At 44.7% G+C, this 13,139-nt stretch overlaps 1 protein-coding gene across 1 annotated transcript in view; it reads left to right on the top strand.

The window, feature by feature from the left end:
- bard1 (BRCA1 associated RING domain 1) overlaps positions 1–13,139 on the top strand; it is a 66,108-nt gene that overhangs the window by 42,581 nt on the left and 10,388 nt on the right. Inside the window, exons 9-10 of the mRNA XM_072914408.1 lie at positions 56–185; positions 9,807–9,899. Coding sequence (XP_072770509.1) covers positions 56–185; positions 9,807–9,899 — 223 coding nt within the window. The remainder of the gene's footprint in view (positions 1–55; positions 186–9,806; positions 9,900–13,139) is intronic.

Genomic DNA, 13,139 nt, shown 5'->3' with positions numbered 1-13,139 from the left:
TTATTTCCAATGCTAGCAATGCGTTGCCTGACTAAGTGTTGATGTTCTCTCTTAGATGGCTGAATGTGTGAAGCAAGATGGAGTGGTCTTTCTCCCCAGCATGCTATCGCTAACAGACCAGTGTGAGCTGTCCAGGCTGGGCCAGCTGCTGGACGGCAGTATAAGCCACACCTTTACCTCCTCAGGTAGTGCTTATTTGAAGGTAACACACGGTGTACACTATGTCTTGCTCCACACTCACATTTATAACACACTTTTTGCCTATGTCTGTAAGCTAACTGTGTATCTCTACGTGTTTTGTATTCAACCGTTTCGGTACGGGGGTTTCGGTTTGGTACGGAGGTGTACCGAACCAGTTACTAAGCTAAAGTCTTAACAAGCTGCTTTGCTTCTTCTGCCTCGGTCTCAGCACCCAGCATTGTCCCACCCACACAACCATCTGATTGGTTACACACAGAGCGGTAAGAGCCAATCAGCAGTGCGTATTCAGAGCGATAAGAGCCAATCAGCAGTGCGTATTCAGAGCGCATGTAGTCAGTGCTTCAGCGTCGAGCAGGTAGGTGTTTAGCAGGTAATCATCAGGCAGCGGACTCTCCCCAGATGATAATAAACACCTCCCAGTCAACTACTAGTAACATCACTATGAGCCCGTTGACCTTCTAGAAACATAAACAGCAGCTCAGCTCGCTCGCAGTCCTGGCTTGAGGTGAAGGCTAATTAGCTTTTAGCGCAACGTTAGCTCATTTTTCGGTGTGTGTGTGTGTGTGTGTGTGTGAGGGACAGCAAAGCCCTGTCTGTCTGTTATTTCACATGAACTCCATGGTGTTCAGGGATGAATAGTCTCTCCTATTGCTATTGTACTATTTTTTCAGCTATAGTTACATTAATCATTAGTACCGTATTTTCCGCACTATAAGGCGCACCGGATTATTAGCCGCACCTTCAATGAATGGCATATTTCATAACTTTGTCCACCAATAAGCCGCCCCGGACTATAAGCCGCGCCTACGCTGCGCTAAAGGGAATGTCAAAAAAACAGTCAGATAGGTCAGTCAAACTTTAATAATATATTAAAAACCAGCGTTCTAACAACTCTGTCCCAAAATGTACGCAAATGTGCAATCACAAACATAGTAAAATTCAAAATAGTGCAGAGCAATAGCAACATAATGTTGCTCGAACGTTAATGTCACAACACACAAAATTAACATAACGCTCACTTTCTGAAGTTATTCTTCATTCATAAATCCCTCGAATTTTTCTCCTTCGGTGTCCGAATTGAAAAGTTGGGCGAATGTCGTCCGGCGCTGCCTCCCTGTCTTAGTGAAGGTGTGTTCGCCTTCGGTCATCCATTGTTCCCACGCAGTTAGCAGTCTAGCTTCGAATGCCCTGTTGACACCAATATCTAGCGGCTGGAGGTCTTTTGTCAATCCACCCGGAATGACGGCGAGTATTGAATTAAGCGCGTAAGCGTGTCTCTTAATGTGATGTTATGAGCTAGCAAATACAACAACTACACTACCCAGCATGCAACGATAGTGACGAGCATGCGCGGTAGCCCTGAGAAGCGTTGTTGTATGCTGGCAGTTAGAATGTGGTTATGAGCACGCTGTGAGTAAACGTTGAGAACTCAAGTTAACACGCCTCGTCTGCATTATTTATAATTAGACAGACAACACACTTAATAGGAGCCATTTTGGGGTCTTTACATAAACACACAAATGGAAATTAAACGTCACATATCCCAGCATGCACCGCGTGCTTCTTCTTCTTCCGGGGCGGGTGGTTGCTTACAGTAGAAGAAGAAGCGCTTCCTGTTCTATGGGGGCGGGTGCTTACCTTGGCGGTTGCTTGCGTAGAAGAAGAAGCGCTTCCTGCTCTACCGGGAAAAAAGATGGCGGCTGTTTACCGAAGTTGCGAGATCGAAACTTTATGAAAATGAATCGTAATATTAATCCATATATAAAGCGCACCGGGTTAAAAGCCGCACTGTCAGCTTTTGAGTAAATTTGTGGTTTTTAGGTGCGGCTAATAGTGCGGAAAATACGGTAATGGACCAGCCTAGTTTTGAATGGCAGGGTCCCTGCTATCACATGTTGATACAAATATAACATTTACATAATAGAAATCAACTACAGGCTTCCCAAATGCTGTAATAAATGAAGCATGATGAGTTGACTTAAAACTGTTTAATGTTGCACTTTTTATATGTAGAAGAAAAGTTTTGTCATTTTATTTCATCTGAGCAACAACTTGAGGCAGTTTAATGTTGATTAACGTGGGCAGAATTATTATAGTGTTCCCAATGTTAAAAGGATAAAGCCATTGTTTACACATTTGGTAAATAAATAACCAACAAATGTATATTTTGTTGTTTTCTTACTGTACCGAAAATGAACCGAACCGTGACCTCTAAACCGAGGTACGTACCGAACCGAAATTTTTGTGTACCGTTACACCCCACATTTATGTCTCTACATGCCAGGCATTACATTTATGTCTCTACATGCCAGGCATTACATTTATGTCTCTGCATGCCAGGCATTACATTTATGTCTCTACATGCCAGGCATTACATTTATGTCTCTACATGCCAGGCATTACATTTATGTCTCTACATGCCTGGCATTACATTTATGTCTCTACATGCCAGGCATTACATTTATGTCTCTACATGCCAGGCATTACATTTATGTCTCTACATGCCAGGCATTACATTTATGTCTCTGCATGCCTGGCATTACATTTATGTCTCTGCATACCAGGCATTACATTTATGTCTCTGCATGCCAGGCATCACATTTATGTCTCTACATGCCAGGCATTACATTTATGTCTCTGCATGCCAGGCATCACATTTATGTCTCTACATGCCAGGCATTACATTTATGTCTCTACATGCCAGGCATCACATTTATGTCTCTACATGCCAGGCATTACATTTATGTCTCTACATGCCAGGCATTACATTTATGTCTCTACATGCCAGGCATTACATTTATGTCTCTGCATGCCTGGCATTACATTTATGTCTCTACATGCCTGGCATTACATTTATGTCTCTACATGCCAGGCATTACATTTATGTCTCTACATGCCAGGCATTACATTTATGTCTCTACATGCCAGGCATTACATTTATGTCTCTACATGCCAGGCATTACATTTATGTCTCTACATGCCAGGCATTACATTTATGTCTCTACATGCCAGGCATTACATTTATGTCTCTACATGCCAGGCATCACATTTATGTCTCTACATGCCAGGCATTACATTTATGTCTCTACATGCCAGGCATTACATTTATGTCTCTACATGCCAGGCATTACATTTATGTCTCTACATGCCAGGCATTACATTTATGTCTCTGCATGCCTGGCATTACATTTATGTCTCTACATGCCTGGCATTACATTTATGTCTCTACATGCCAGGCATTACATTTATGTCTCTACATGCCAGGCATTACATTTATGTCTCTACATGCCAGGCATTACATTTATGTCTCTACATGCCAGGCATTACATTTATGTCTCTACATGCCTGGCATTACATTTATGTCTCTACATGCCAGGCATTACATTTATGTCTCTGCATGCCAGGCATTACATTTATGTCTCTACATGCCAGACATTACATTTATGTCTCTGCATGCCAGGCATTACATTTATGTCTCTACATGCCAGGCATTACATTTATGTCTCTACATGCCAGGCATTACATTTATGTCTCTACATGCCTGGCATTACATTTATGTCTCTACATGCCAGGCATTACATTTATGTCTCTGCATGCCAGGCATTCATTACATCTGAGGTCAGACATTTTTATTTCGAGAAGCTTGCCTTGTGTTTGATTGCAAGGTTGAAAACAGACAAAGTATACACACCTTTTTCCTAAGAACTCTTTTCAGGCCCTATTGACTCCCTACTTTTGAACAAAATGTAATCCTGGTGTATCAACATGCTTTTTCCATGAAAAGCACATTCCATGTCATTCTTGCTACTGGGACTTGCTCCTTAGGAAGGAAGAGTCCACCCACATGTTGCTTCTAAGGCTGTCTGAAATGATGTACACTTGTCAACAAATGATTGTATACAAACAAAAGCAATACCACCGTGTAGAGTGTATATATATCTATATATATAGATATATATATATATATATATATATATATATATATATATATATATATATATATGTATATATATATATATATATATATATATACATATATATATATACATATATATATATATATATATATATATATATATATATATATGTATATATATATGTATATATGTATAAATATATATGTATATATATATATATATATATATATATATATATATATATATACAAACCCCGTTTCCATATGAGTTGGGAAATTGTGTTAGATGTAAATATAAACGGAATACAATGATTTGCAAATCCTTTTCAAGCCATATTCAGTTGAATATGCTACAAAGACAACATATTTGATGTTCAAACTCATAAACTTTTTTTTTTTTTTGCAAATAATCATTAACTTTAGAATTTGATGCCAGCAACACGTGACAAAGAAGTTGGGAAAGGTGGCAATAAATACTAATAAAGTTGAGGAATGCTCATCAAAGACTTATTTGGAACATCCCACAGGTGAGCAGGCAAATTGGGAACAGGTGGGTGCCATGATTGGGTATAAAAGTAGATTCCATGAAATGCTCAGTCATTCACAAACAAGGATGGGGCGAGGGTCACCACTTTGTCAACAAATGCCTGAGCAAATTGTTGAACAGTTTAAGAAAAACCTTTCTCAACCAGCTACTGCAAGGAATTTAGGGATTTCACCATCTACGCTCCGTAATATCATCAAAGGGTTCAGAGAATCTGGAGAAATCACTGCATGTAAGCAGCTAAGCCCGTGACCTTCCATCCCTCAGGCTGTACTGCATCAACAAGCGACATCAGTGTGTAAAGGATATCACCACATGGGCTCAGGAACACTTCAGAAACCCACTGTCAGTAACTACAGTTGGTCGCTACATCTGTAAGTGCAAGTTAAAACTCTCCTATGCAAGGCGAAAACCGTTTATCAACAACACCCAGAAACGCCATCGGCTTCGCTGGGCATGAGCTCATCTAAGATGGACTGATACAAAGTGGGAAAGTGTTCTGTGGTCTGACGAGTCCACATTTCAAATTGTTTTTGAAAACTGTGGACGTCGTGTCCTCCGGACCAAAGAGGAAAAGAACCATCCGGATTGTTATAGTGTCAGTGTAAAAGGCAGCATGTGTGATGGTATGGGGGTGTATTAGTGCCCAAGACATGGGTAACTTACACATCTGTGAAGGCACCATTAATGCTGAAAGGTACATACAGGTTTTGGAGCAACATATGTTGCCATCCAAGCAACGTTACCATGGACGCCCCTGCTTATTTCAGCAAGACAATGCCAAGCCACGTGTTACATCAACGTGGCTTCATAGTAAAAGAGTGCGGGTACTAGACTGGCCTGCCTGTAGTCCAGACATTGAAAATGTGTGGCGCATTATGAAGCCTAAAATAGCAGAAGGGAGACCCCCGGACTGTTGAACAACTTAAGCTGTACATCAAGCAAGAATGGGAAAGAATTCCACCTGAGAAGCTTCAAAAATGTGTCTCCTCAGTTCCCAAACCTTTACTGAGTGTTGTTAAAAGGAAAGGCCATGTAACACAGTGGTGAACATGCCCTTTCCCAACTACTTTGGCACGTGTTGCAGCCATGAAATTGTAAGTTAATTATAATTTGCAAAAAAAATATAAACTTTCTGAGTTTGAACATCTCCTCTCTGAGCTGCCACCTTACCGTGGTAGAGGAGTTTGCGTGTCCCAATGATCGTAGGAGCTATGTTGTCCGGGGGCTTCCATTCCCCCTGGTAGGGTCTCCCAAGACAAACAGGTCCTAGGTGAGGGATCAGACAAAGAGCAGCTCGAAGACTTCTATGGGAATGCATCAACAAGGACTCAGATTTCCCTCGCCTGGACGCGGGTCACCGGGGCCCCCCCCCCGCTGGAGCCAGGCCCGGAGTTGGGGCACGATGCCGAGCACCTGGTGGCCGGGCCTGTCCCCATGGGGCCCGGCCGGGCACAGCCCAAAGAGGCAATGTGGGTCCCCCCTCCAATGGGCTCACCACTCATGGGAGGGGCCATAGAGGTTGGGTGCATTGTAAACTGGGCGGAAGCAGAAGGCAGGGCACTTGGCGGTCTGATTCTCGGCTACATAAGCTAGCTTTTGGGACGTGGAACGTCACCTCGCTGGGGGGCTGAGCTAGTGCGCGAGGTAGAGAAGTTTCGGCTGGATATAGACGGACTCACCTCGACGCACAGCAAGGGCTCTGGAGCCAGTTCTCTCGAGAGGGGCTGGACTCTCTTCCACACTGGCGTTGCACGCAATGAGAGGCGACGAGCTAGGGGTTCAAAGCCTGCACGTTGGAGTTCAACCCAGTAGACGAGAGGGTAGCCTCCCTCCGCCTTCGGAAGGGGGGACGGGGCCTGACTGTTGTTTGTGCTTACGCACCAAACAGCAGTTCAGAGTACACACCTTTTTTGGATACACTCGAGGGAGTACTGGAAAGTGCTCCCCCGGGTGATTCCCTTGTCCTACAGGGGGAATTCAACGCTCATGTTGGCAATGACAGTGAAACCTGGAGAGGCGTGATTGGGAAGAATGGCCGCCCGGATCTGAACCCGAGTGGTGTTTTGTTATTGGACTTTTGTGCTCGTCACAGATTGTCAATAACAAACACTATGTTCAAACATAAGGGTGTCCATATGTGCACTTGGCACCAGGACACCCTGGGCCGCAGTTCCATGATCGACTTTGTAGTTGTTTCATAGGATTTGCGGCCTCATGTTTTGGACACTCGGGTGAAGAGAGGGGCGGAGCTTTCTACTGATCACCACCTGGTGGTGAGTTGGCTGCGATGGTGGGGGAGGATGTCGGACAGACCTGGCAGGCCCAAACGCATTGTGAGGGTCTGCTGGGAACGTCTGGCAGAGTCTCCTGTCAGAGAGTTTCAATTTCCACTTCCGGAAGAACTTTGAACATGTCACAAGGGAGGTGCTGGACATTGAATCCGAGTGGACCATGTTCCGCACCTCTATTGTCGAGGCGGCTGATTGGAGCTGTGGCCGCAAGGTATTTGGTGCCTGTCGTGGCGGTAATCCTAGAACCCGTTGGTGGGCACCGGCGGTGAGGGATGCCGTCAAGCTGAAGAAGGAGTCCTGTCGGGTTCTTTTGGCTCATAGGACTCCAGAGGCAGCGGACAGGTACCGACAGGCCAAGCGGTATGTGGCGTCAGCGGTCGCAGAGGCAAAAACTGGGACATGGGAGGAGTTCGGGGAAGCCATGGAAAACGACTTCCGGACGGCTTCGAAGCGATTCTGGACCACCATCCGCCGCCTCAGGAAGTGGAAGCAGTGCACTGTCAACACTGTGTATGGTGAGGATGGTGTTCTGCTGACCTCGACTGTGGATGTTGTGGATCGGTGGAGGGAATACATCGAAGACCTCCTCAATCCCACCAACACGTCTTCCTATGAGGAAACAGTGCCTGGGGAATCTGTGGTGGGCTCTTCCATTTCTGGGGCTGAGGTTGCTGAGGTAGTTAAAAAGCTCCTCGGTGGAAAGGCCCCGAGGAGTTCCTTAAGGCCCGGAGTTCCTTAAGGCTCTGGATGCTGTGGGGCTGTCTTGGTTGACAAGACTCTGTAGCATCGCGTGGACATCGGGGGCGGTACCTCTGGATTGGCAGACCGGGGTGGTGGTTCCTCTCTTTAAGAAGGGGAACCGGAGGGTGTGTTCCAACTATCGTGGGATCACACTCCTCAGCCTTCCCGGTAAGGTCTATTCAGGTGTACTGGAGAGGATGCTACGCCGGATAGTAGAACCTCGGATTCAGGAGGAACAGTGTGGTTTTCGTCATGGTCTTGGAACTGTGGACCAGCTCTATACTCTCGGCAGGGTCCTTGAGGGTGCATGGGAGTTTGCCCAACCAGTCTACATGTGCTTTGTGGACTTTGAGAAGGCATTCGAACGTGTCCCTCGGGAAGTCCTGTGGAGAGTGCTCAGAGAGTATGGGGTATCGGACTGTCTGATTGTGTCGGTCCGCTCCCTGTATGATCAGTGTCAGAGCTTGGTCCGCATTGCCGGCAGTAAGTCGGACACGTTTCCAGTGAGGTTTGGACTCCGCCAAGGCTGCCCTTTGTCACCGATTATGTTCATGACTTTTATGGACAGAATTTCTAGGCGCAGTCAAGGCGTTGAGGGGATCCGGTTTGGTGGCTGCAGGATTAGGTCTCTGCTTTTTGCAGATGATGTGGTCCTGATGGCTTCATCTGGCCAGAAACTTCAGCTCTCACTGGATCGGTTTGCAGTCGAGTGTGAAGCAACTGGGATGAGAATCAGCACCTCCAAGTCCGAGTCCATGGTTCTCACCCGGAAAAGGGTGGAATGCCATCTCCGGATTGGGGAGGAGACCCTGCCCCAAGTAGAGGAGTTCAAGTATCTAGGAGTCTTGTCCATGAGTGAGAGAAGAGTGGATCGTGAAATCGACAGGCGGATCGGTGCGGCGTCTTCAGTAATGCGGACGCTGTATCGATCCGTCGTGGTGAAGAAGGAGCTGAGCCGGAAGGCAAAGCTCTCAATTTACCGGTCGATCTACGTTCCCATCCTCACTTATTGTCATGAGCTTTGGGTTATGACCAAAAGGACAAGATCACGGGTACAAGTGGCTGAAATGAGTTTCCTCCGCCGAGTGGCGGGTCTCTCCCTTAGAGATAGGGTGAGAAGCTCTGTCATCCAGGAAGAGCTCAAAGTAAAGCCGCTGCTCCTCCACATGGAGAGGAGCCAGATGAGGTGGTTTGGACATTTGGTCAGGATGCCACCCGAACTCCTCCCTAGGGAGGTGTTTAGGGCACGTCCAACCGGTAGGAGGCCACGGGGAAGACCCAGGACACATTGGGAAGACTTATGTCTCTCGGCTGGCCTGGGAACGCCTCGGGATCCCCCGGTAAGAGCTGGACGAAGTGGCTGGGGAGAGGAAAGTCTGGGCTTCCCTGCTTAGGCTGCTGCCCCCGCGACCCGACCTCGGATAAGCGGAAGAAGATGGATGGATGGAGTTTGAACATCAAATATGTTGTCTTTGTAGTGCATTCAACTGAATATGGGTTGAAAATGATTTGCAAATCATTGTATTCCGTTTATATTTACATCTAACACAATTTCCCAACTCATATGGAAACAGGGTTTGTATATATATATATATATATATATATATATATATATATATATATATATATATATATATATACCATGGCAGATGTATATACTGTAACATGTACATATCCTATTTGCTGATGTTGTTCTATTGTTGTTGTTGTTGTCGCTGTCTTATCCCCCTCTATCTTCCTTTTCTTCTCTTTCTATCTCTTCCTGCTGTGGTCCAGCTGCACCTAACATAAATATAAATCCATGTAATAAAGTCCAATACAAACAAGGCAACAGGAGAAGTATCCCACACTTTTAAAGTCAATGTGTAGAGCAGATATAGATCATCTACATCATGTAAAGTCAATGTGGAGCAGATATAGATCATCTACATCTACTATATGATTTGTGTGAGTCGCTGGACAGGACAAATATCTTTCTGCTGAGAATGTGTTCTCATCACTCACTTAAGAGACTGGATTGGTCTAACAGAGCATGCTCTCTATCTGGATCTATTTGACTTGTGCTTGAGGAGCAGTTATTAACCTTGGCCACTATGCTGACATTTTGCAGTCAGCCATGTTGTGGTGCCAGAAGGACCCGTGCCCACCACCTACTCCACCCTCCTGGGACTGCTTGCCGGCTGCTGGATCGTCAAATACAGCTGTAAGTTACTTTTCTGCAGGAGTCAAATACAGCTGTAAGTTACTTTTCTGCAGGAGTCAAATACAGCTGTAAGTTACTTTTCTGCAGGAGTCAAATACAGCTGTAAGTTACTTTTCCGCATGAGTCAAATACAGCTGTAAGTTACTTTTCTGCATGAGTCAAATACAGCTGTAAGTTACTTTTCTGCAGGAGTCAAATACAGCTGTAAGTTACTTTTCTGCAGGAGTCAAATACAGCTGTAAGTTACTTTTCTGCATGAGTCAAATACAGCTGTACGTTACTTTTCTGCAGGAGTCAAATACAGCTGTAAGTTACTTTTCTGCAGGAGTCAAATACAGCTGTAAGTTACTTTTCTGCAGGAGTCAAATACAGCTGTAAGTTACCTTTCTGCAGGAGTCAAATAGCAGAAAGTAGGCTGTGTGAGGAAAGTCGTATGCAGGGAAAAGAATATTCAAGTCAATGCTGAGGTCTTTATGCTGATTTGCTCTTAATCTGCAGGACTTGCCAGCAGAAAGCTCAGACTGCATTTCTTGTCTTAGTCTTGGCATACGTGAGTGGAGTGTGTGGATAAATAATACATCGGCTGCAACTTATTCATGATTTCCATTTGATGTCAGCTGTCATCCATGCAAATTGACAATTTAACTCTTGCTCTTCTGTATATTATTATGTCAAGCTTTAATTAGTGCGCTCATCCAAACATTTCATCAGAAATAATGCTATTGATGACAAGTAAGAGCCGTTTTCGTCTAAAAGTTTAGTCCTTATAATTCTTCTCAGCACTTCTGAGGTGTGTGCATTTATTACAGGGGACTTGGGGGCCAACTTGTGCAAGCAAGCTAGCTCTCCAATCAGCTGAACAGACTCAATAACTCCACAATGACGTTTTGCTGAATTTACTGAGGAATTTGTGAAAGTGGAACAATACATAAAGAATGTAATTGTAAGTTAATAATACGAACAGACACTTGTACCGTATTTTCCGCACTATAAGGCGCACCGGATTATTAGCCGCACCTTCAATGAATGGCATATTTCATAACTTTGTCCACCAATAAGCCGCCCCGGACTATAAGCCGCGCCTACGCTGCGCTAAAGGGAATGTCAAAAAAACAGTCAGATAGGTCAGTCAAACTTTAATAATATATTAAAAACCAGCGTTCTAACAACTCTGTTCACTCCCAAAATGTACGCAAATGTGCAATCACAAACATAGTAAAATTCAAAATAGTGCAGAGCAATAGCAACATAATGTTGCTCGAACGTTAATGTCACAACACACAAAATAAACATAGCGCTCACTTTCTGAAGTTATTCTTCATTCGTAAATCCTTCGTCTTCGGTGTCCGAAGTGAAAAGTTGGGCAAATGTGAGATCCAAAATGGCCGGTTCCGTCTCGTCGAAGTCATCGGAGTCAGTGTCACTGTTGTCCAGCAGTTCTGTGAATCCTGCCTTCCGGAAAGCTCGGACCACAGTTGTGACCGAAATATCTGCCCAGGCATTTACGATCCACTGGCAGATGTTGGCGTCGTCTGGCGCTGCCTCCCTGTCTTAGTGAAGGTGTGTTCGCCTTCTGTCATCCACTGTTCCCACGCAGTTAGCAGTCTAGCTTCGAATGCCCTGTTGACACCAATATCTAGCGGCTGGAGGTCTTTTGTCAATCCACCCGGAATGACGGCGAGTATTGAATTAAGCGCGTAAGCGTGTCTCTTTATGTGATGTTATGAGCTAGCAAATATAACAACTACACTACCCAGCATGCAACGATAGTGACGAGCATGCGCGGTAGCCCTGAGAAGCGTTGTTGTATGCTGGCAGTTAGAATGTGGTTATGAGCACGCTGTGAGTAAACGTTGAGAACTCAGTTAACACGCCTCGTCTGCATTATTTATAATTAGACAGACAACACACTTAATAGGAGCCATTTTGGGGTCTTTACATAAACACACAAATGGAAATGAAACGTCACATATCCCAGCATGCACCGCGCGCTTCTTCTTCTTCCGGGGGCGGGTGGTTGCTTACAGTACAAGAAGAAGCGCTTCCTGTTCTATGGGGGCGGGTGCTTACCTTGGCGGTTGCTTGCGTAGAAGAAGAAGCGCTTCCTGCTCTACCGGGAAAAAAGATGGCGGCTGTTTACCGAAGTTGCGAGAACGAAACTTTATGAAAATGAATCTTAATATTTATCCATATATAAAGCGCACCGGGTTAAAAGCCGCACTGTCAGCTTTTGAGTAAATTTGTGGTTTTTAGGTGCGGCTAATGGTGCGGAAAATACGGTAATTGCGTTAGCATATTAGCTAATGCTAACTAAGATAGCTTCATTACATCAAGCTGGCACGTACAAATATGCATGAAAACACTCCTACAGACATCACACATGGGATGATTTAGTAAGCAAAAGTTGTTTTAGTTATATTGTAAAATTGACAAATGTTGCTTGGAGTCATGGATTAAGAATGAAGCCATGCTGTTGTAACACCTGGCTTGGCATTGTCTTGCTGAAATAAGCAGGGGCGTCCATGATAACATTGCTTGGATGGCAACATATGTTGTATGTACCTTTCAGCATTAATGGCGCCTTCACAGATGTGTAAGTTACCCATGTCTTGGGCACTAATACACCCCCATATCATCACACATGCTGCCTTTTACACTTTCACCCTAGAACAGTCCGGATGGTACTTTTCCTCTTTGGTCTGGAGGACACGACGTCCACAGTTTCCAAAAAAATGTGAAATTTGGACTGGTCAGACCTAAGAACACTTTTCCACTTTGCATCAGTCCATCTTAGATGAACTCGGGCCCAGCGAAGCATTTCTGGGTGTTGTTGATAAATGGCTGTGGCTTTGCATAGTAGAGTTTTAACTTGCACTTACAGATGTAGCGACCAACTGTAGTTACCGACAGCGGTTTTCTGAAGTGTTCCTGAGCCCATGTGGTGATATCCTTTACACACTGGTGTGTCTTTTTGATGCAGAAATGTTGTTCTTAAGCAATTTGCTCAGGCATTTGTTGACAAAGTGGTGACCCTCGCCCCGTTCTGTTTGTGAATGACTGAGCATTTCATGGAAGCTGCTTTTATACCCAATCATGGCACCCACCTGTTCCTAATTAGCCTGTTCACCTGTGGGGATGTTCCAAATAAGTCTTTAATGAGCATTGCTCAACTTTATCACTCTTTTTTGCCACTTGTGCCAGCTTTTTTGACACATGTTGCAGGCATCAAATTCCAAATGA

Source organism: Nerophis lumbriciformis, linkage group LG13 (genome assembly GCF_033978685.3).
Source record: "Nerophis lumbriciformis linkage group LG13, RoL_Nlum_v2.1, whole genome shotgun sequence".
Taxonomy (NCBI): Eukaryota; Metazoa; Chordata; class Actinopteri; order Syngnathiformes; family Syngnathidae; genus Nerophis; species Nerophis lumbriciformis.
Note: the sequence above shows the minus strand (reverse complement) of the source record. Positions and strands in the feature narration are given on the sequence as shown.